The sequence below is a fragment of the Pristiophorus japonicus genome, chromosome 9 (genome assembly GCF_044704955.1).
Source record: "Pristiophorus japonicus isolate sPriJap1 chromosome 9, sPriJap1.hap1, whole genome shotgun sequence".
Lineage (NCBI taxonomy): Eukaryota > Metazoa > Chordata > Chondrichthyes > Pristiophoridae > Pristiophorus > Pristiophorus japonicus.
Window position 1 is genome coordinate 145,811,982 of NC_091985.1, and position 22,815 is coordinate 145,834,796.

The 22,815-nt window shown below is 49.3% G+C and overlaps 2 protein-coding genes across 4 annotated transcripts in view; one reads left to right on the forward strand and one right to left on the reverse strand.

Annotated features, from left to right (window-relative positions):
• The window catches only part of memo1 (mediator of cell motility 1), a 46,604-nt gene extending 32,523 nt beyond the window's left edge, over positions 1 to 14,081 (reverse strand). Inside the window, exons 1-3 of one of the 2 annotated variants that reach the window (XR_011595047.1) lie at positions 13,805 to 14,022; positions 3,648 to 3,729; positions 53 to 121 (exon numbers count right to left, since the gene is read on the reverse strand). Coding sequence is in view for 1 of the 2 variants with exons in the window: in XM_070889911.1 (XP_070746012.1) it covers positions 53 to 121; positions 3,648 to 3,729; positions 13,805 to 13,865 (212 nt within the window). In the remaining variant the exon portion in view is untranslated. Of the gene's footprint in view, positions 1 to 52; positions 122 to 3,647; positions 3,730 to 13,804 lie in introns of both variants that reach the window. The other variant, XM_070889911.1, reaches the window with a different exon arrangement.
• Positions 14,082 to 15,511: 1,430 nt separating this feature from the next.
• bud23 (BUD23 rRNA methyltransferase and ribosome maturation factor) overlaps positions 15,512 to 22,815 on the forward strand; it is a 30,171-nt gene continuing 22,867 nt past the window's right edge. The window contains exons 1-4 of one of the 2 annotated variants that reach the window (XM_070889912.1): positions 15,512 to 15,615; positions 16,481 to 16,518; positions 17,429 to 17,524; positions 18,714 to 18,796. In XM_070889912.1, coding sequence (XP_070746013.1) covers positions 15,568 to 15,615; positions 16,481 to 16,518; positions 17,429 to 17,524; positions 18,714 to 18,796 — 265 coding nt within the window. In that variant the 5' untranslated portion in view covers positions 15,512 to 15,567. Of the gene's footprint in view, positions 15,635 to 16,480; positions 16,519 to 17,428; positions 17,525 to 18,713; positions 18,797 to 22,815 lie in introns of both variants that reach the window. The other variant, XM_070889913.1, reaches the window with a different exon arrangement.

The window sequence follows — 22,815 nt, forward strand, 5'->3', positions numbered from 1 at the left end:
GCTTAAGACGGTGCTTGCCAGAGGAGAAGCCCCAACATTGAGATTCACTTACGTGATGGATGGGTCCACTTGTTTATAAGCATGAGCAGCACAAGATCCACAGTACGTGTATCCTGCATGACTGTAAAGGTAAAAGCCAGAAGAGGTTTGCATGAGCACCAACATTCCACATCAAACTTATACAGACCTAATCAAAATGTCCACAGTCAGCACAAGGTCCTGTACCAGAGGGTGGTAGCACGTGGCTTTAAACCAGCAAGCCTCCGCAGGGCATGGTTCCAACTCTGCCGAGCAAGTGGAAACCAAGCATTTTCCAGCAGGAAGGGCAGGAGAATGAGTAGGAAGGTCATTGGGTGCACCTTTTAGCAGCAGTTACACAGCCATATTGACAAAGGCTCAGGAGCAGGTCAGCTTCTGACTGTTTTTGGCACAGTGAGAAAAGAGTGGGCGAGAAATGCAAATAACATCCCCAAGCATTGCCATAAAATGCATTTTAGCTAAGCTTATTTCGCAATATTCCCATGGCCAGGGAATATCATGGCAGTCAGGTTTCACAGCTTTTTACAAAGATACCAATGGGGCACTCTCTCCCCTTGCATTTTGCAGGAAAAACACACACAAGTCACAAAAGTACCCTGGGATGACCCATGCAATGTCTCAGCTCATTGGACAATGCTCATTCTTACACAACAGGCAGATTATTTGATATAATCTTTAGTGGTTGGCCATCCATTGTGACATTACACCCGTGGCATCATACCACACTCCGCCAATGATGGTACCATTCACCACGCGGGCTCGTGACTGCGCGCATGTCTGTGTACGTCTGCGCGTGGCGGCGCACGTGTCTGCATGTGTCTACGTGCGGGAGCATCAACGCGTGCGTCCGTGTGTGACTGCACGTGTCCAATTCACCTCACAGGGCAACCAATTCTCTCAAAGAGATACAAAATGTGTTAAATAAGTACGTTAAGTTTTAAATATATTTAACAAAACAGGTATCAGGAGATGAATTACACGATGTACAGAGTCAATTCACAGCTTGTAACATACTGACCCACATCATCTTGGAACCGCACATCTACATTCTATACAAAAACAATGGGAGGGAAATCTTGAAGTAGTAAAGTCACCATTTGGTGTTACGTTAAGGATGATACAAAATCTAATTCGACAGTGATAACGATATTGCACAGCATCAGTATTGGCAATTCTGATGAAAAAGCATTAGGTTTTGATAGCGTCACTAGGAAGAAACTATTTTTTCTGGATGGGGAATCCATAAGGAGGTGTCATCGGTTTAAAATTGTTACCCAGAGAGTCAGGAGAAAGGCTAGGAGGAATGTCTTTATGCAGGGAGCTGATGGAAGATCAAATGCTTTGTGGTTGAGTCAGAGACCATTGCATCCTTTATAGGACAACTGGATAAATATTTGATGCAGAGCAGAGTACAGGTGAGGGGCAGTCCACAGGGCAGTGGGATTCGTTTAGTATTAGTCTAGCCAAGAATAGGTACAGACATGTGGATCGTGGATGTTCTGATGCAAGATTTATCTGGCAATGAGGCACCAGTGCCAAGGATAACCCTTTCCAAACATCCAGCTCCACAAAATGTAAACAAACCAGCGAGTAAACATGCGTACAAGGACATGGCTGCATGGACTTCAAGGGCCAGAGTGCCAGGACTTGGTGTCAGAAATTGGACACCCCTGCACTACATCACGATCACTGATATTACCTTTCCGTCCATGTCTGGTTTCCTGCCTCTTGGTGAGGAGAAGCGGTTTTGTAATTTTCTTTTAAAAGTTGTGATAAACCATACAAAGAACAAATGCCTGGGCTGAATTAAAACGATAATTCAACTTGTGCAGTTTTGCAGATCGGCACAAGACATGCGGGCTTCAACTTTGCGGTTTGAGATATCGGAACGACAAGACTGTCGATCGTGAGCGGGGTCAGCCAAGTATACTCTCAATAATAATTGAGAGGGACTGAAAAAGTAAAGAGAAGCAAATAGGTCGGAAAGTCTAAAAAGCAAAGACAGTTTTAGGAGATCCCTCTTCACTCTCTCCCCCCTACCGCAAGCAGATAATGTTTTTTTAAATTTTTTTTCTTGAAAATTCATTCTCGAGACATGGGTGTCGCAGGCAAGGCTGGCATTTATTGCCCGTTCTAGTTTCACCTCGAGAAGGTGGTTGTGAGCCTTCCTTTTCCAATGCACTTGCAGCCCTTGTCCTTCTTGCAGGCTCGAAGGGCCGAATGGCCTACTCCTGCACCTATTTTCTATGTTTCTAGGTGGTGGAGGTCATGGTGGTGTTGGTTGAGGGAGGAAAATTGGCCAGGACACCGGGAGAACTCCCCGTTCTTCCTCAAATAGTGCCATGGGATCTTTGACACCCTCGTGAACAGGTAGACCGAGCCTCGTCTAAAAGGCAGAGCCTCCAACAATGCAACAAACACTCCCTTTGCTTAACCCTCTGCATCAGATGTGAAAATAGTGCAGGTAAACATCCCCAGATACACAACCCATAACAATGGAGACAGTTTGTGTCACCTCTGTTTATAGGCGCCAGCATACCCTTACTGCAGCACTTTGTGTAAATCCTTCGAAAGACAGAATTACGAGAATAACGAATGGCCCGATTATATTTTTGTGAGCCCACAGTTTTGAACAGTTATAAATATCTTGAACTGATCAGAAACATTCCTAAATTAGTCAAGAAATCTACTGGAGAATGTTTGCATTGTCTTTTCATGCAAGAGGCTCGTGTTCAAATACCAGCCAAGGATGGGTAATGGTGAGTACTTTTCACAGGACACTTACCCAATTGGTAACTGAGAACCGAAACAGCCAGTAAAACAGGTAGTTCAAAGTCACATTGAACAAACAAAGGAACAAATTTGCATTGACATAACAACTTTCCCAAAGCACTTCAGAGCCAATGATGTACTTTGTGAAGTGTAGTCATTGTTGTAATGAAGGGAAACGTAGCAGCCAATCTGTGCACAGCAAGATCCCACAAACAGCAATGAGACAAATGACCAGATAAATTGTTTTAGTGATGTTGGTCGTGGGTTAAATGTTGGCCAGGACACTGGATGAATTCCCTGCTCTTCTTCAAATAGTGCCATGGGATTTTTACGTCCACCCAAGAGAGCAGATGGGGCCTCGGATTAATGTCTCATCCGTAAAACGGCACCTCCGACAGTGCAGCACTCCCTCAGGACTGCACTGGAGTGTCAGCCTAGATTACGCACTGAAGAGTCGTGCAGTAAACATTTCCAGATACTACTCTGGAGCGGGGCTCGAACCCACGACCTTCTGACTCAGGGGTAGTATTCAAAGAGGGGCAAGGAGCTCGCCTGGTGTCCTGGCCAGCTCTCCTCCCTTAACCAGCACCCCCACAAAAAAACACTTGCTGTTTGTGGGATCTTGGTGCATGTTCACCCACACTTCAAATTGGCTGGAGGTGTAGCAGTCTGGGACACCCTGGAGATGTGATAAGGTGCTGTATAAGTGAAGGATGTTTCTTTCCCTTTCGTCACACCTGAGGCAAACAGGTCTTGGTTGAGATGGATGCAGGTGTGAGTTTACTGTTAAAGCAGTCCCATTAGAAACCATTGACAGGTTTAATGGATGGACTTACGGTGCAATAATGGCTCTGGCCGGTCTCCCAGTGGGTTGTGCTTGGGCGAGCCAGCTTTCTAATTGTGCGTTCAGTTGAGCTCCTTGGAAAGAAGAGACACAAAAGATTATCTGGCGGATTTTAAAAATTCACCTTTTTCACAAGTTCCGACTGCACATTTCAAAATGAAATCCACCATGATTCTTCGCCCCTCCCCAAACTCTAACCTCCTCTAGCTCAACAACCCCCCAACTGTCCTCCCAAGAACACACTGTTCCTCCGACTGTTATACATCCTCCAATCCCTTTGTCCCAGCATCAGTGAGCAAGGATTAGAGGGGAGTTGAGGAGAACTTTTTTTCATCCAGAGGGTGGTGGGGGTCTGGAACTCACTGCCTGAAAGGGTGGTAGAGGCAGAAAGCCTCATCATATTTAAAAAGTACTTGGATCTGCGCTTGAAGTGCTGTAACCTACAGGGCTACGGGCCAAGAGCTGGAAAGTGAGTACCTCTTTTTCGGCCATCACAGACATGATGGGCCGAATGGCCTCCTTCTGTGCCATACATTTCTATGATTCTATGTCTTCAGCTGCCTGGGCTTCACGCTCTGGAATTCCCTCCCTAAACCTCTCCTTCTCTTCCTTTAAGATCCTCCGTAAAACCCACCTCTTTGACCAAGCTTTTAGTCACCCCATGTAATATCTCTCTCTTTGGCTCATCATCCATTTTTGTCTGATGATGACAACTGCAGCTTGCGTTTACATAACCACCAATGCTGGAGTGATGAAAGTCAGAGTTGTGCAGGAGCGCAGAGATCTCGAAATGTTGCAAGGCTGGAAGAGGTTACAGAGAGAGGCGGTACAGAAATTTGAAATCAAGGATTAGAATTTTTAAATCGAGACGTTGCTTAACTGAGAGCCAATGTAGGTCAGCGAGCACAGGGTGATGGGTGAATGGGACTTGGTGCGAGTTAGAATATGGGCAGCAGAGTTTTGGATAATGTTCCTGTGAAGCACTTTGGGACATTTTTCTATGTTAAAGGCGCTATATAAGTCAAGTTATTGGTGTTGTGAAATCACGGGCGCTGTTATTTGGTGCTGGAATCCCCAACAAAAAACTGAAGCACAGATACTGTGCCAAGCAAATTCTAACACTAAACAACGCCCACCTACAGCCTGACCCGATTTCCCTACAAACAGCAGCATTCGATGAAAAAAATATAAGCTCATTATCATCTTTGGCATTTAAGCTGGCACACAGACAGAGCAGGACAGGAAGGGATTAGGATATGGAGTTGCCAAACAGTATAAATAAATCTAAAAATGCTCAAGAGGAACAAAGCATATTTAAAAATATATTAAGTAAGACAGATCGTTTGAAAAGTTTCCCAAAGGTGTACAAAAGAATGACTAGGCGAAAATGTTACAAAACTGAGGGAATCGCACAGCATGCATACTTTTGTACAAATATAACTTTAAACACCATTTTAAAATAGCTGTATTCTAATCTTCAAAAACATTTATGCCCTCTTGTTCCTGTTGAGGTCACCTTTAAAATGTGACTTTATATTTTTCACGTCACAGTAGCAGTTGAGAGCAAGCTGATGAAACAAAACACAAATTTATGGCAGGTGTTTTTCATGATGCCGTTTTTTTTATATTCGTTCATGGGATGTGGGTGGCACTGGAAATTTGCCACCCATTCCGAGTAGCCCTTGAGAAGGTGGTGGTGAGCCGCCTTCTTGAACTGCTGCAGTCCGTGTGGTGAAGGTACTCCCACAGTGCTGTCAGGGAGGGAGTTCCAGGATTTTGACCCAACGACAATGAAGGAATGGCGATCTATTTCCAAGTCAGGATGGTGTGTGACTTGGAGGGGAACTTGGAGGTGGTGGTGTTCCCATGCGCCTGCTGCCCTTGTCCTTCTAGGCGGTAGAGGTTGCGGGTTCGTGAGTGGCTGCTGAAGAAGCTTTGGCAAGCTGTTGCAGTGCATCTTGTAGATGGCACACACTGCAGCCACGGTGCACCGGTGGAGGAGGGAGTGAATGTACAATGTGGTGGACGGAGTGCCAATCAAGTGGGCTGCTTTGTCCTGAGTGTTGTTGGAGCTGCGCTCATCCAGGCAAGTGGTGAGTATTCCAATACACTCCTGCCTTGTGTCTTGTAGATGATGGAAAAGCTTTGGGGAGTCAGGAGGTGAAACACTCGCCGCAGAATACCCAGCCTCTGACCTGCTCTTGTTGTCACAGTATTTATGTGGCTGGTTCAGTTATGTTGCTAACAACTAGTCTGTTAAATACCGACAGGTCATGTGTTAAATACCGACAGGTCACGCAAGCATGTTGGGACACATGGCAGCAGACATCAGTGCAATGGTCAAAAAGATGGCAATGCCTTTATGGACTGCTGCACTTTAGAAACATTGTAAAAGACAAGTACAGGTGAGGAAGGCCATTCAGCCCACAAGCTCATGCCATCCATAGAAACCTAGTTCCCTACCCCTACTCCACCACAGTGTCTCTTCCACAGGTTTTGCCTCAACCTCTCTACCCTGAAGACCATTCCAGCCACCGATCACTCTGAGACATGCTTCTTGACATCTTGACATCTTGATCTTGTTCATTTGCAGTTTGCACCTGTGTCTCCTGTCCTGCAAGTCAGTTTAACTTAGCAGTGTAGAAGCAGGAGGAGGCCATTCAGCCCTTTGAACCCTTTCCACCATTCAATACGTCTGATTCCATAACCCTCAATACCCTTATCCAACAAAAATCCATCAATCTCACAGTCCTGAAATTTTGAATTGACCTAACCTCAACAGCTTTTTGGGGGAGAGCATTCCAGATTGCTACTGCTCTTGAATTTGAAACAGCACTCCGGATTAACGTTTTCAATTCCAATTCATCTCTCGGATACTCCACGAGATCCTCTCTCATTTACCTCCTTTCAAGGCTAAGTGTGCGGGCAACTCGACTGAACGAGAACGGTTAGGTCACAGGTAGTTTGGGGAGGAGGTTCAATACTTCACTTTTGTGATGTTATTGAAATCACTTTAAAGATCATTCTTGTAAGTAGTTATTTCACAAGAGGGGAACCACTGAATGGCCAACAGTTGCAGTTAGATTGCTGCCGTGTAACATTGCTCAGCCTTATGTAATCTTGGAATTGTATTGTTCAGTAGGTCAAAGGGTCACTTTTATTGAGCAACACCACTTTCTTCATCTATTCCTCAAACAAGTGTATAAATTTGGTTTTGGTGGGTTGCATAGACCATTAGTGTCTCGGGGTTGGAACGAAGTTTACCTGATGTGCCAGTTCATTCCCATACACCTCAAGTTGCTAACACCAACAGGTCTAGGTGTACTAATTCAGCATTTCACCATCAAATAAGGCAACAGCACTGAGAACAGCCCTTTTCAAAACCTCCTGGCTCACTAAATGCAAACAGGGCATTACAGAAATACAAGCACAAATAGAGCTGCCTTGCCTTGGCTCTGACTGCAAGGCTCGGAGCGGCTGCAGTTTTGCAAACCCGTGCTTTAAAATAACCGTGAGGAGCAACAGCATACAGCAGCTGGTTGGCAGGAGAGAGCAACACTTTAAAAAACTGCCACCTTCTTGTTGCAGGATGAGTTGATCAGAGGTGCTGTGACAGCTGACAGCAGTGGCAGTAAAACAACTCAGAAAAGCCAGCAAACCAAAACGGGGAGCGAAGAATCGCAAGAGTTTGAATCCTCTGACCGCGCTCCAGCAAGTTCCTAGAATTACACCAGCGAGGTGGAGGGGGAAATCACTCAGCACTACTGCAATAAACACACCCACGGGGCACCAAACCCACTGAACGGCTCCAAACTCACAACAGTCCTGTAGCACTAAGTGGCAGGGATTTTCAGCAATTAATTCATCCCCGATTTTTTCCAATATGATCTTCGAGCTTGTATTCTCCGCGTTACTGCCATGCCAATGGGTTTAAACGCAATTGCAGGACAGAGATATTTTTGTAGACCCACATCACGCGCTAACATCTGACTTTACTTTCCATGAATTGTTAAACGTTGCCAATGCAGAATTTACCATTGACCCATAAGCCTCACCAGGAAACTGTCAATGCAGCACTGAGCATGTCAGTAAAAGTGGAATGAAGAGAAGAGCGTTGCCTCACCTGATCCTAGCAATAAGTTTCAGAAATAAAGCTACATGCTAGGCTGGCTCTGAAAACACAGTATGGATACGGTGTGGATGTCTGCAGCACAGAACATACTCCCCCTGATTCTGCAAACCTTTAACAATTCATCAAGCAAAAGCACAGAGGGAAAGAGAGTTTGCGTTTAATTCTTTCCAGTCTGAAAAGAGACCACCATCCATATACCAAGCTGTTGTTCAACATCCATTTACTCCCATCACACCGCCACCAGTTATACCCCAGCTCCCACTGATCATCGCTGCTCAAATTGAACTACCCCACACCCCGAAACAATATCCACACGTCCATTTCTCCTCCCCCACACCATATTTGTAGTGTTGATTAAGGCAAAGGAGGTTATACGCTGGGAAATAGGATGCTTTCCCACCTCATTCAGGCAACCAGCCATCTATGTCGAGCACCCTAAGATCAGCAAAAACAAAGTGTGCTACAGAGTAAAGCTCCCGCAACTCTGCCCCAACTGCGCGCGCGCGCCGCCCCCACCAAACCCACCCTCATCATTTCACAAACATGCCGTCGTTATGGTCCCTTTTGAGCAAGTTTATTGCCAACTTCGCAAGACTTGCACTGTGTCCACACCCACCACAAACGGACTGAAAAATTCTCCAAGTTCATTACACACTGGACCCTTACAGAGAAAGGCCATCGTGAGATCAGTTTAGGATGGAGTAGCAGGAGTAACAGGCAGGTAGACTAACCCACTGCTCAACACAGAAATATCTGCAACAGATCTCTTCACATCTTCCCTGGCACTATCCTTTCAAACCCCAACCACATTTCCTCTCGGATTCCAGCATCAGCTTGGAGCTCCTTCACATCCAATGAACAAGGTAATGAGGTCACCCATCAATCCCCCAACATCTTGTCTCATTACCATGCCAAACATAATCACCCATCTTCATCCTCTTTCCGAACAATCTCTGTTCCCCATCAGACCATGCCCTCTCCCAATCTCACTTGTACCTTATCCCATCCCTCACTCTTCAGAACCCCCATGTTCCATGGCCGCAGCTCTACATATATTTCTCTCCCATCCCACCATTAATCCAAGTCAGGTCCGCAAGCCATCCCAATCTTGACTGCATCTATTAACCCTAGTCGAACCCCGATGAGTGTATCACAGCACACCTTCCACCCAACATCACCTCATCTCCCACATTAGAAGCTGCCAGGCACAAGGGTCCACTTACTCACCACCAGACCCCCATTCTCTTCCCATCAGTCCGATCTCTCCTTTTCTGTTGCCTACCCGATCACCCCAAGAAACCAGTCGTACCCCTACACTGTCACCCACAGTAACACAGCCTTACCTGTACCCTGCCACATTAGTAACCCACCCACATCCCTACCCTGCCACACCAGAAACTCACCCACACCCCTACCCTGCCACACCAGTAACTCACCCACACCCCTACCCTACCACACCAGTAACTCACCCACACCCCTACCCTGCCACACCAGTAACTCACCCACACCCCTACCCTGCCACACCAGTAACTCACCCACACCCCTACCCTGCCACACCAGTAACTCACCCACGCCCCTACCACACCAGTAACCCACCCACACCCCTACCCTGCCACACCAGTAACTCACCCACACCCCTACCCTGCCACACCAGTAACTCACCCACACCCCTACCCTGCCACACCAGTAACTCACCCACACCCCTACCCTGCCACACCAGTAACTCACCCACACCCCTACCCTGCCACACCAGTAACTCACCCACACCCCTACCCTGCCACACCAGTAACTCACCCACACCCCTACCACACCAGTAATCCACCCACACCCCTACCACAACAGGAACCCACCCACACCCCTACCCCTACCCTGTCACACCAGTAACCCACCCACACCCCTACCCTGCCACACCAGTAACTCACCCACATCCCTACCACGCCACACCAGTAACTCACCCACACCCCTACCCTACCACACCAGTAACTCACCCACACCCCTACCACGCCACACCAGTAACTCACCCACACCCCTACCACGCCACACCAGTAACCCACCCACACCCCTACCCCTACCCTACCACACCAGTAACTCACCCACACCCCTACCCTGCCATAAGAGTAACCCACCCACACCCTCACTCATACCCTTACCTTGTCACACCGCAGTAATACACCCACACCCCTACCCTGTCACCCCCAGTAACCCACCCACACCCCTACCCTGTCACACCAGTAACCCACCCTTACCCTGTCACACCGCAGTAATATACCCACACCCCTACCCTGCCACCCCAAGATAACCCATCCATACCCCAAGACTGCCATCCCCAGTTACCCTACCTGTCACCCTCAGAAACCCATCCATACCCATGGATTGCCACCCCCAGTAACTCTACCCTGCCACCCCCAGTAACCCATCCATACTCCTACCCTGCCACCGCCAGTAACCCATCCATACCCTTAGACTACCAACCCCCGTAACCCAACCCTGTCAACCCCAGTAATCCATTAATACCCCTAGACCTCCACCCCCCGTAACCCAACCCTGCCAACCCCAGTAAAACAACCCTGTCAACCCCAGTAAGCCATCCATACCCCTAGACCTCCACCCCTCCGTAACCCAACCCTGTCAACCGCAGTAACCCATCCATACCCCTAGACCTCCACCCCTCCGTAACCCAACCCTGTCAACCCCAGTAACCCATCCATACCCCTAGACCTCCATCCCTCCCTAACCCAACCCTGTCAACCCCAGTAACCCATCCATACCCCTAGACCTCCACCCCCCCGTAACCCAACCCTGTCAACCCCAGTAACCCATCCATACCCCTAGACTGCCACCCCCAGTAACCCATCCATACCCCGAGACTGCCACCCCCAGTAACCCATCCATACCCCGAGACTGCCACCACCAGTAACCCATCCATACCCCTAGACTGCCACCCCCAGTAACCCATCCATCCCCCTAGACTGCCACCCCCAGTAACCCTACCCTCCCACCCCGTTACCCATCCATACCCCTAGACTGCCACCCCCAGTAACCCATCCATACCCCTAGACTGCCACCCCCAGTAACCCATCCATACCCCTAGACTGCCACCCCCAGTAACCCTACCCTCCCACCCCGTTACCCATCCATACCCCTAGACTGCCACCCCCAGTAACCCTACCCTGCTACCCCCAGTAACCCATCCATACCCCTAGACTGCCACCCCCAGTAACTCATCCATACACCGAGACTGCCACCCCCAGTAACACTACCCTGCCTCCCCCAGAAACCCATCCATGCCCCTAGATTGCCATCACCAGTAACTCTACTCTACCACCCTCAGTAACGCATCCATACCCCTATCCTGCCACCCCCAGTAACCCATCCATACCCCTAGACTGCCACCTCTAGTAATCCTACCCTGCCACTCCCAGTAATCCTACCCTGCCACCCCCAGTAACCCATCCATACCCCTAGATTGCCACCCCCAGTAACCCATCCATACCCCTAGACTGCCACCCCCAGTAACCCATCCATACCCCTAGACTGCCACCCCCAGTAACCCATCCATACCCCTAGACTGCCACCCCAGTAACCCTACCCTGCCATCCCCAGTAACCCTACCCTGCTACCCCCAGTAACCCATCCATAATCCTAGACTGCCACCCCCAGTAACCCATCCATACCCCTAGACTACCACCCCCAGTAACCCATCCATACCCCTAGACTGCCACCCCAGTAACCAATCCATACCCCTAGACTGCCACCCCAGTAACCCTACCCTGCCATCCCCAGTAACCCTACCCTGCTACCCCCAGTAACCCATCCATACCCCTAGACTGCCACCCCCAGTAATCCATCCATACCCCTAGACTGCCACCGCAGTAACCCTACCCTGCCATCCCCAGTAACCCTACCCTGCTACCCCCAGTAACCCATCCATACCCCTAGACTGCCACCCCCAGTAACCAATCCATACCCCTAGACTGCCACCCCAGTAACCCTAACCTGCCATCCCCAGTAACCCTACCCTGCTACCCCCAGTAACCCATCCATACCCCTAGACCTCCACCCCTCCGTAACCCAACCCTGTCAACCCCGACTAACCCATCCATACCCCTAGACCTCCACCCCTCCGTAACCCAACCCTGTCAACCCCAGTAACCCATCCATACCCCTAGACCTCCATCCCTCCCTAACCCAACCCTGTCAACCCCAGTAACCCATCCATACCCCTAGACCTCCACCCCCCCCGTAACCCAACCCTGTCAACCCCAGTAACCCATCCATACCCCTAGACTGCCACCCCCAGTAACCCATCCATACCCCGAGACTGCCACCCCCAGTAACCCATCCATACCCCGAGACTGCCACCCCCAGTAACCCATCCATACCCCTAGACTGCCACCCCAGTAACCCATCCATCCCCCTAGACTGCCACCCCCAGTAACCCTACCCTCCCACCCCGTTACCCATCCATACCCCTAGACTGCCACCCCCAGTAACCCATCCATACCCCTAGACTGCCACCCCCAGTAACCCATCCATACCCCTAGACTGCCACCCCCAGTAACCCTACCCTGCTACCCCCAATAACCCATCCATACCCCTAGACTGCCACCCCCAGTAACTCATCCATACACCGAGACTGCCACCCCCAGTAACACTACCCTGCCTCCCCCAGAAACCCATCCATGCCCCTAGATTGCCATCACCAGTAAATCTACTCTACCACCCTCAGTAACGCATCCATACCCCTATCCTGCCACCCCCAGTAACTTTACCCTGCCACCCCCAGTAACCTATCCATACCCCTAGACTGCCACCTCTAGTAATCCTACCCTGCCACCCCCAGTAATCCTACCCTGCCACCCCCAGTGACCCATCCATACCCCTAGATTGCCACCCCCAGTAACCCATCCATACCCCTAGACTGTCACCCCCAGTAACCCATCCATACCCCTAGACTGCCACCCCCAGTAACCCATCCATACCCCTAGACTGCCACCCCAGTAACCCTACCCTGCCATCCCCAGTAACCCTACCCTGCTACCCCCAGTAACCCATCCATAACCCTAGACTGCCACCCCCAGTAACCCATCCATACCCCTAGACTACCACCCCCAGTAACCAATCCATACCCCTAGACTGCCACCCCAGTAACCCTACCCTGCCATCCCCAGTAACCCTACCCTGCTACCCCCAGTAACCCATCCATACCCCTAGACTGCCACCCCCAGTAATCCATCCATACCCCTAGACTGCCACCCCAGTAACCCTACCCTGCCATCCCCAGTAACCCTACCCTGCTACCCCCAGTAACCCATCCATACCCCTAGACTGCCACCCCCAGTAACCAATCCATACCCCTAGACTGCCACCCCAGTAACCCTAACCTGCCATCCCCAGTAACCCTACCCTGCTACCCCCAGTAACCCATCCATACCCCTAGACTGCCACCCCCAGTAACCAATCCATACCCCTAGACTGCCACCCCAGTAACCCTACCCTGCCACCCCCAGTAACCCATCCATACCCCTACCGCCACCCCCAGTAACCCATCCATACCCCTAGACTGCCACCCCCAGTAACCCATCCATACCTCTAGACTGCCACCCCAGTAACCCATCCATACCCCAAGACTGCCACCCCCAGTAACCCATCCATACCCCTAGACTGCCACCCCCAGTAACCCATCCATATCCCTACCTTGCCATCCCCAGTAACCCTACCCTGCTACCTCCAGTAACCCATCCATACCCCTAGACTGCCACCCCCAGTAACCCATCCATACCCCTAGACTGCCACCCCCAGTAACCCATCCATACCACTACCCTGCCACCCCCAGTAACCCATTCATACCCCTACCCTGCCACCCCCAGTAACCCACCCATATCCCTACCCTGCCACCCCCAGTAACCCATCCATACCCCTAGACTGCCACCCCCAGTAACCCATCCATATCGCTACCCTGCCACCCCCAGTAACCCACCCACTTACCCCCCCAGGCCTCCATGCCCTGCCCCTACCTGAGGCCGTGTACCAGCTCCCGGCGTGACTGGCCTCTCGGCAGACGGCTCGGCTGGACATCTTGGAGCCGGAGCCTCCTATGATGGGATCGCGGCGGGTCGGCGGGGGACAGTGGGCCGCAGCCCGGACCCAGCGGCACCTGAGGGCGGTGACACTGACTCACGCAGGCCGCCAGCCGCCGGCTCTACCCTGCCAGCGAGAGCCCGAGAACAAAGCGGCAGCCGAGCCGAGCCGAGCCGTCCCTCGGAAATGGGAGCCCGGAGCCCGGCGTCAGCCGGCGTCACCACGCACGGTACGTGCCGGCCCTTTAATTCCATGGTGCATCCTGAGCCAGACTACAGCCTCTCTGGGGCAATGGTGTCACACTGGAAACATCTTGCAGCTCCAACCTCTTCCACTTCTGATCAAAGGGCACTGACCTGAAACCTGAACTCTCTTCACAACCTGACCTCCTGAGTGCTTCCAGCAATTGCCATGTTTTCTTTAATTTTATGACATTACCTCCTGAAGGAGTTGCTGAAAAGTGCTTGCCCAAAGCATTAACCAACACTTTAATTGTCAACCCTTGCCACTGGACCAAGACCTCGCTCTGTCAAGCCCGTGTGGTGGCTGGTGTGCAACGGCCACCCCACGTTAAAAAAAATCCACGTACAGGCATCTTCCACCCTTCAGCATGTAGTTTGGGACCTGGAATATCAGGTCCCTCATTGAAACACCTATGAACCTTTGGTGTGGAAGCAATGTCATTCTCAATACGAGGGACTGCCTAAGAAGAAGAGAAAACTTTAATGTATCTCACTCCACAGATACTGCCTGGCCTGCTGAGCGTTTCCAGCCTTTTAAAAAAAACTCATCTGGTATTATATTAATTGTTTTGAATATTCTTAATTATACCACATACAGGCTAATATTTCAAAGGTAAAAGAGCCTATTAATTGTACTGGTATTAAGTAATACAAATCTACCTCATAGCCCAGCCCAGAAACTCGCACATGGCTTGTCCAACCTGACTTGAAGTCTCTAGGGATTAAAAGTTAATCTCCTGGACATTGCTGGAAACTGAGAGAAAAATCACAGAGGCATACAACGTTGTTTTTTTCTCATTATCATTGAATATTTTCATTTTATTAGTTGTAAAAATATTGGAGATTGGGGGCAAAGGGCTGTTTGACAGGGTGAGTTGATTGGTTGGCGGCGGGAGCTTATATGATCAGACCTCCATGAATACTTCCTTCCAGCGTTGACAACCCTTGCCAAAGCAAGCTCGACCGTTGACCAGCTACGCCCAAATGACTCAGGAAAACTGCTTGGATACAGCAATAGAAGTAATCACCAACCAATAAAACAGATGGAGCTGTGATTATTTCATAGTCGTATAAAAGAAGGACTTGCATTTATATAGCGCCTTTCACGACCACCAGACGTCTCGAGGCGCTTTACAACAAATAAAGTACTTTTGGAGTATAGTCACTGTTGTAATACACCTCCAAACAGGAGACAGTGGTTTTTAAATAAAATGGACTGCTTATCACTCGGATACATCAACTGTTTTCTGCCTCAGGTGAAGAAAAAGGGGGAACTAAATTGATTAAATTGCTTGACTGCATTCCAATGTGTTAATTAACAGTGCAGTGAACCAGACCTTCGTCTACTTTACTAAGATGGCCGCAACAAAGCCTCAGGGCCACCTGCTCAGTCGCGCGATGATGACGTTCGCCGGCGCACGGATGATGACGCACTCCAGCGGAGCTCGCGTGGGAAGATGGCGTGCCGAGTCGGGAGGCCCGAGCACAGGGCGCCGCCTGAAGTGGTAATGTCGGCCGTTTACGGTAGGGCCTGGGGTGGGAGAGATCACAGCCCGGGACCGGGGGTAGCGGGAGGGAGCTGACAGGCTCTGGGCCGGGGGAGGGTGGGAAACACCAGCAGGCCGCACGGGTTCACCCTCTTCCCCAATACCCTCCGTGTGAGGGTTCACCCCACTCAATACCCTCCGTGTGAGGGTTCACCCCCCCAATACCCTCCGTGTGAGGGTTCACCCCACTCAATACCCTCCGTGTGAGGGCTCACCCCCCAATACCCTCCGTGTGAGGGCTCACCCCCCAATACCCTCCGTGTGAGGGTTCACCCCCCCAATACCCTCCGTGTGAGGGTTCACCCCCCCCCAATACCCTCCGTGTGAGGGCTCAGTGTGAGGGTCCCCCTCCCCCCCAATACCCGCAGCCCATACCCTCCGTGTGAGGGCTCACCCCCCAATACCCTCCGTGTGAGGGCTCACCCCCCAATACCCTCCGTGTGAGGGCTCAGTGTGAGGGTTCCCCCCCCCTCAATACCTGCAGTGTGAGGGTTCTCTTTCCTCCCCCCCCCCAATACCCGCAGCCAATACCTGCAGTGTGAGGGCTCACCCCCCAATACCCTCCGTGTGAGGGCTCAGTGTGAGGGTTCTCCTCCTCTCCCCCCCCCCCCCCCCCCCCCCCCCCCCCAATACCCGCAGTGTGAAGGCTCAGTGTGAGGGTTCGCCCCCCTCCCCCAGTCCCCTCGGTGGATCGTAATGGACACTATTATAACAGCGGCGTACAAATGAACTGGTCAAAACCCTGGGGAGTTTTAGATGGAGTATAATTTACAACAAGGCTTTAACTCTAGGAAATGGTTAACGGTTGTTTTCTCTTCTTCAGTTTTACAGTGAAGATGAAGCAAGGAAATATACCCAGAAGTAAGTATTGTTGCTGCCTTGGTGCCTGGTTATGCGCTTTGTTGATTCTGTTAGGTGAGGTTGTGGGGTGATAAATGTGCCATTATTTAGTGTCTTTTGTAATAAGTTTAATGGGCAGTGTGACTTCAGATGGCAATTTACTCCACTTGTTGTAATTCATCAGCAAATTTTGAAATGTTTTGCAGGATTGAACATGTTACTGAGACACAGGTCAAGCAAATCACACAGCTTAATTCCTTGTCTGCGCCGAGCTAGCTGCTTGCAGCAGATTGGTTAATGGGGTCTCCCTGTCCCCCGGTTTGGGAGGGGGAGATCAGCCAGGGTTCGTGCTTCCATCTGAGAGGTGTGGATGTGTGACACTGATTTGGCTGTGATATTCCGGCTTCCCCCGGCCAGGTGCCTTGCTGACCCTCGCTGCTACCCTTGTGTGAAAATGGAGAACTGCCAGTACCTGCCTGAGTTGGCATCTTCAGGAGGGGAGAGGATAATTCCATAAAGGGTGTGGGAGGATGCTTCCGGTACTTTGTTTTATGGAAGTGAGTGCTATGAAGTTGGACTTGGGGTATCTTGCATTTGGTAGTCTAGTGATTCTGGCACTGGACTGTCCACTCAAGTTTACCTCCTGCCATGCCAGCTAGTAATTTGTGGGTGAATGCCTGAAAATAACTCTCAAAGCTGTCAGATTGTTGTAAAATCCCAACTGGTTCACTGATGTCCATCAGCGAAGCAAGCCTGCCACCATCTACATGTGACTCCAGTCCCATAATTCCCTCGGAACGATGGGCGATAAAATGCTGCTTTGCTGGTGTCATCCACAGCCCCAAGAATAAATGAAAAAAAGAACTTGGTGTCATCAACTGACAGGGACAAGCCAGTTGCGTTATTAAATTGTGGTCTCTTTCCTTCACAGCTCTCGAATGATTGAAATCCAGACGCAGATGTCAGAGAGAGCTGTTGAACTACTAAGTTTACCTGAAGATCAGCCTTGCTTCCTGTTGGACGTTGGGTAGGATTCTTCTTAAACCGTTGAAATCTCTTAGAGGATTTTCATAGAGAATTAACACTGAGGTGCAGCTGTGTAGTTCCTCTCGCGCTCTTGTTCCTTCTGCTCCACAGAGTTGCTCATTATATTTTGCCACTTCACTATCCGCGAGAAAAGGTCTTTTGTGCTGGTGGAAGATGTGATGTTTAAGAAAATGGCTGTAGCGTTTCACTGGGTGGCGGGAGGGCAGTTAAAATATTTCAATGGAACTGGGTGGTGCAGTGGGTCAGACACTGACCTTTCGCTTCTTGGAGTTGGTTTTAACTCCAGCCCAAACTGATGGGATGAAAGTTGGCTGCAAGGGTCCTATGTGATAACTGTTTGAACGGTTTCAATTGTGTTCCCAGCGGGGACGGGACGATGGCACGAAACTGCCTCTAATCCAGCACTGATCAGCAGCAGCAGAGGCCTCAGGATGACTGATGTGGAGTAGCTGGGGAAAAAATGGCACAAAAGAGGATGCTCTTGAATTTAGGGCAGAAGCACGCTGTTGTGGCAGTGTGAAGGCAGCTTTACTCTGCGTCTGGCTGCTCTATACCTGATCATTCAAAACTCTGCTGCTCTTGTCCTAACTCGCACCAAGTCCCGCTCACCCATTACCCCTGAGCTCGCTGACCTACATTGGCTCCTGGTTAACCAATGCCTCGATTTTAAAATTTTCATCTTTGTTTTCAAATGGCTTCGCCCCTCCCTATCTGTGTAATCTCCGAGTCCTACAGCCCTTCGCGATATCTGGGCTCCTCCAATTCAGGTCTCTTGAGCATTCCCGATTTTAATTGCTCCACCATTGGCGGCCGTGCCTTTTGAAGGGCGGTGCAAATCTTTACCCACCCCCTTCCGAATAAAAACGTGCATTTGAAAACCAGCTGTTGAAAACAAATGGTTGAATCCATTTTTAGTGTAATGTTATAAATAATCATCATCGGTTTTACATTTTTTGCCATTATATTTCTTTTTCCTGAAACATTGACTGAAGCTGTGATAATGAGCAATAATTCTCACACCAGTCTGCTGAATGCTGAAAATCTGATCATCAAACTCAGCGAGTTACATGACTGCCGCATGACTGATTCATCACTGTGTCTGAGACGTGTACTAGGGTACGTTATCTCTCGGGGGCAGTGACCTGACTGTGTTTCTGTTTGTGTTCCAGGTGTGGATCAGGGCTCAGTGGAGATTACCTCTCTGAAGAAGGACATCACTGGGTTGGTGTGGATATCAGTGCAGCCATGCTTGGTAGGTGACCAGGCAATGTTACACATTCCTATTGCCCACTGCCTGGCCCTCCCTGTGTCACTCTCCCATTTATATATTTTCATTCTGTCGTCGGTGTCTTGTTGGGTGCACTGAGATTACAATTCTGCTGGCAGACTGGAAAGGCTCCGAGGAAAGTATGTCTGTACTGCTGCTGGAACAAGATAGGGTATGGTGATTTTTACTTGGAGTGCCATTGACTGCGGAAGACCAGTGCATTAGGAGTCGCCAACACTCCAGTGGTATAAAAGTCCCTGCAGTGGAGACTTAGTCCCACATGTTACCTTTCTGGGACTGTAATTGTTTAAATGTGCAACTGTTCCAAAACATAGAATTGCATGGAATTTTATAGCACCGAAGCGGGTCGTTCAGCCCAACTGGTCTATGCTGGTGTTTATGCTCCACACAAGCCTCCTCCCACCCCTCTTCATCGAACCCTATCAGCATATCCTTCTATTCCTTTCTCCTTTGTGCACTTATCGAGCTTCCCGTTACACGCATCTGTTATTCGCCTCAACCACACGTGGCAGCAAGTTCCACATTCTAACCATTCTTGAGTAAAGTAGTAAACCGTATTTACTATTGTTTGCCCCCATTGGTGAGGCTTTGCCATTTGGTGTTTCCTTAATTCAGATTGTGGGCGAGTGATGTCCCAGCGGTTCGAAACTTGTTAGCTGTGCCGAGGAGTCCTGCAACATAGTGCTGTCGGCCCCTGTGCTGTGTTGCATATTGCCCACTGGGGGGAGGAAGAGCCATGGCCGGCCTCATTTGGAGACGTCCTGCTGCCTTTTGGGTTGGTTAGTTCCATTTGGAATGGCGGGGAGACGTTCTGGCGCTGGCCTCTTTTTTTTTTATGTTTGAGGAGTCGGGTGAGGGATTGTTTCAGAGCAGGAGTTTTAAGCAGGTGAAAAGGTTCGCTGAGCACCAGTCTGGCAGAGATTAGCTGACTGCCTGCACACTGAACCCTGCTTTTTCCTCTTTAATATTTAGAAACATATGATCAGCATTTGGGGATTTATATGATCTGTCTGTCCCAATAGGGAATCTTGGTACTTGCTTAAAACACTCTCCCTGCAGCAACATTCCACGATGCCCCTGACTCAGATGAAGGCAGTGCTGCCCTAGCAACTGAGAGCTCTGTATGCTTCTGGGGAGCTACTGCGGATCCCAGATCAGGCTCCTTCGTAAGATCTGAAAAGGAAAAATGAGGGTAGAAGACGCTCCAACATGATTGGTTCATCAGCAGATCTCCCTTGGCATTGCTCACAATGGATCAGAGGATGTGCTGGTAAAAGGCAATAGGGGGTTATCAGAGTGTCACCGGAAGTAAGTGATGCCAGAAATGTGTGCTACAGGCAAGAGTTTTAATATTATAGACAATGAGTTGGTCATAAAAATAGATATAAATAAACAGTTTCCATATATTTGCTTGAAAAAAAGAAGTATTAAAGTGCATGGGGAGCGACAGGAGTGTGGGATTAGACTGGGTGGGTTATTAAAGGGTACAGGGAGTGAGGAGGAGAGTGGAGTTAGACTGGGTGGGATATTAAAGTGAGGACTGAGCAGGAGAGAGAAAGAGATTAGACTGGGTTTGATATTGATGTGTACGGGGAGTTAGAAGAGTGGGTTAAGACTGGGTGGGTTATTAAAGGGTATGGGGAGTCAGTGGGATTAGACTGGGTGGGATATTAAAGGATATGGGGAGTGAGCAGGAGAGTGGAATTAGACTGGGTGGGATATTAAAGGGTATGGGGAATGAGCGGGTGGCTTGTGGAGAATGACACATGCACATATTTGATGGGCCGAATGGCTTGTTTCTGTGCTTAAGAACATAAGAACATAAGAATTAGGAACAGGAGTAGGCCATCTAGCCCCTCGAGCCTGCACCGCCATTCAATAAGATCATGGCTGATCTGGTCGTGGACTCAGTTCCACTTACCCGCCCTCTCCCCGTAACCCTTAATTCCCATTATTGGTTAAAAATCTATCTATCTTTGACTTGAAAACATTCAATCAGCTAGTCTCAACTGCTTCCTTGGGCAGAGAATTCCACAGATTCACAACCCTCTGGGAGAAGAAATTCTTTCTCAACTCGGTTTTAAATTGGCTCCTCCGTATTTTGAGGCTGTGCCCCCTAGTTCTAGTCTCCCCTACCAATGGAAACAACCTCTCTGCCTCTATCTTGTCTATCCTTTTCATGATTTTAAATGTTTCTATACGATCACCCCTCATCCTTCTGAACTCCAAGGAGTAATGACCCAGTCTACTCAATCTATCATCATAAGGTAACCCCCTCATTTCTGGAATCAGCCTAGTGAATCGTCTCTGTATCCCTTCCAAAGCTAGTATATCCTTCCTTAAGTAAGGTGACCAAAACTGCACGCAGTACTCCAGGTGCGGCCTTACCAATACCCTATACAGTTGCAGCAAGACCTCCCTGCTTTTGTACTCTATCCCTCTCGCAATGAAGGCCAACATTCCATTTGCCTTCCTGATTACCTGCTGCACCTGCAAACTAACCTTTTTGGGATTCATGCACAAGGACCATCAGCCGGTCCAGGCAGCAGGGGGTCGTTCAACCTGACTGCCTGCCTCTCTTCCGCGCGTACATCCGCGCCAGGGTGTCCTTGGAGATGGAGCACGCGGTGTCCACCGGTAAGCTCGTGGCCTTCCACGAGAGGTGGGCACCGGAGGGACTGGAGTGCATCGTCACGCCCGGCAACCAAATTTTAATTTGATTTTATGTTTTAAAGTTTCATTTGTTTTAATTGCCGGTGCTTTTAGTGTCCCCCTCCCCTTTTATAGGGGGCACTTGGAAAAAAAATTCGATTCTGTGCCCAAAAAAAAAAATGGCATTGTAAATGTTGGTGTTTCCCCCAGATCGGGGGGCACGGTTTAATGTTTTTCTGTTAACTCCTAAAAGAGTTTCATGCACAAGGACCCCCAGGTCTCTCTGCACCACAGCATGTTGTAATTTCTCCCCATTCAAATAATATTCCCTTTTACTGTTTTTTTTCCCCAAGGTGGATGACCTCACACTTTCCAACATTGTATTCCATCTGCCAAACCTTAGTCCATTCGCTTAACCTATCCAAATCTCCTTGCAGCCTCTCTGAGTCCTCTACACAACCCGCTTTCCCACTAATCTTAGTGTCATCTGTAAATTTTGTTGCACTAAACTCTGTCCCCTCTTCTAGGTCGTCTATGTATATTGTAAACAGTTGTGGTCCCAGCACTGGCACACCACTAACCACTGATTTCCAACTGGAAAAGGACCCATTTATCCCGACTCTCTGCTTTCTGTTAGCCAGCCAATTCTCTATCCATGCTAATACATTTCCTTTGACTCCGCGTACCTTTATCTTCTGCAGTAACCTTTTGTGTGGCACCTTATCGAATGCCTTTTGGAAATCTAAATACACCACATCCATCGGTACATCTCTATCCACCATGCTCATTATATCAAAGAATTTCAGTAAGTTAGTTAAACATGATTTCCCTTTCATGAATCCATGCTGCGTCTGCTTGATTGCACTATTCCTATCTAGATGTCCCGCTATTTCTTCCTTAATGATAATTTCAAGCATTTTCCCCACTACAGATGTTAAACTAACCGGCCTATAGTTACCTGCCTTTTGCCTGCCCCCCTTTTTTAAACAGAGGCGTTACATTAGCTGTTTTCCAATCCGTTGGTACCTCCCCAGAATCCAGAGAATTTTGGTAGATTATAACGAATGCATCTGCTATAACTTCCGCCATCTCTTTTAATACCCTGGGATGCATTTCATCAGGACCAGGGGACTTGTCTACCTTCAGTCCCAATAGCCTGTCCAGCACTACCCCCTTAGTGATAGTGATTGTCTCAAGGTTCTCCCTTCCCACATTCCTGTGGCCTGCAAATTTTGGCATGGTTTTTGTGTCTTCCATTGTGAAGACGGAAGCAAAATAATTGTTTAAGGTCTCAGCCATTTCCACATTTCCCATTATTAAATCCCCCTTTT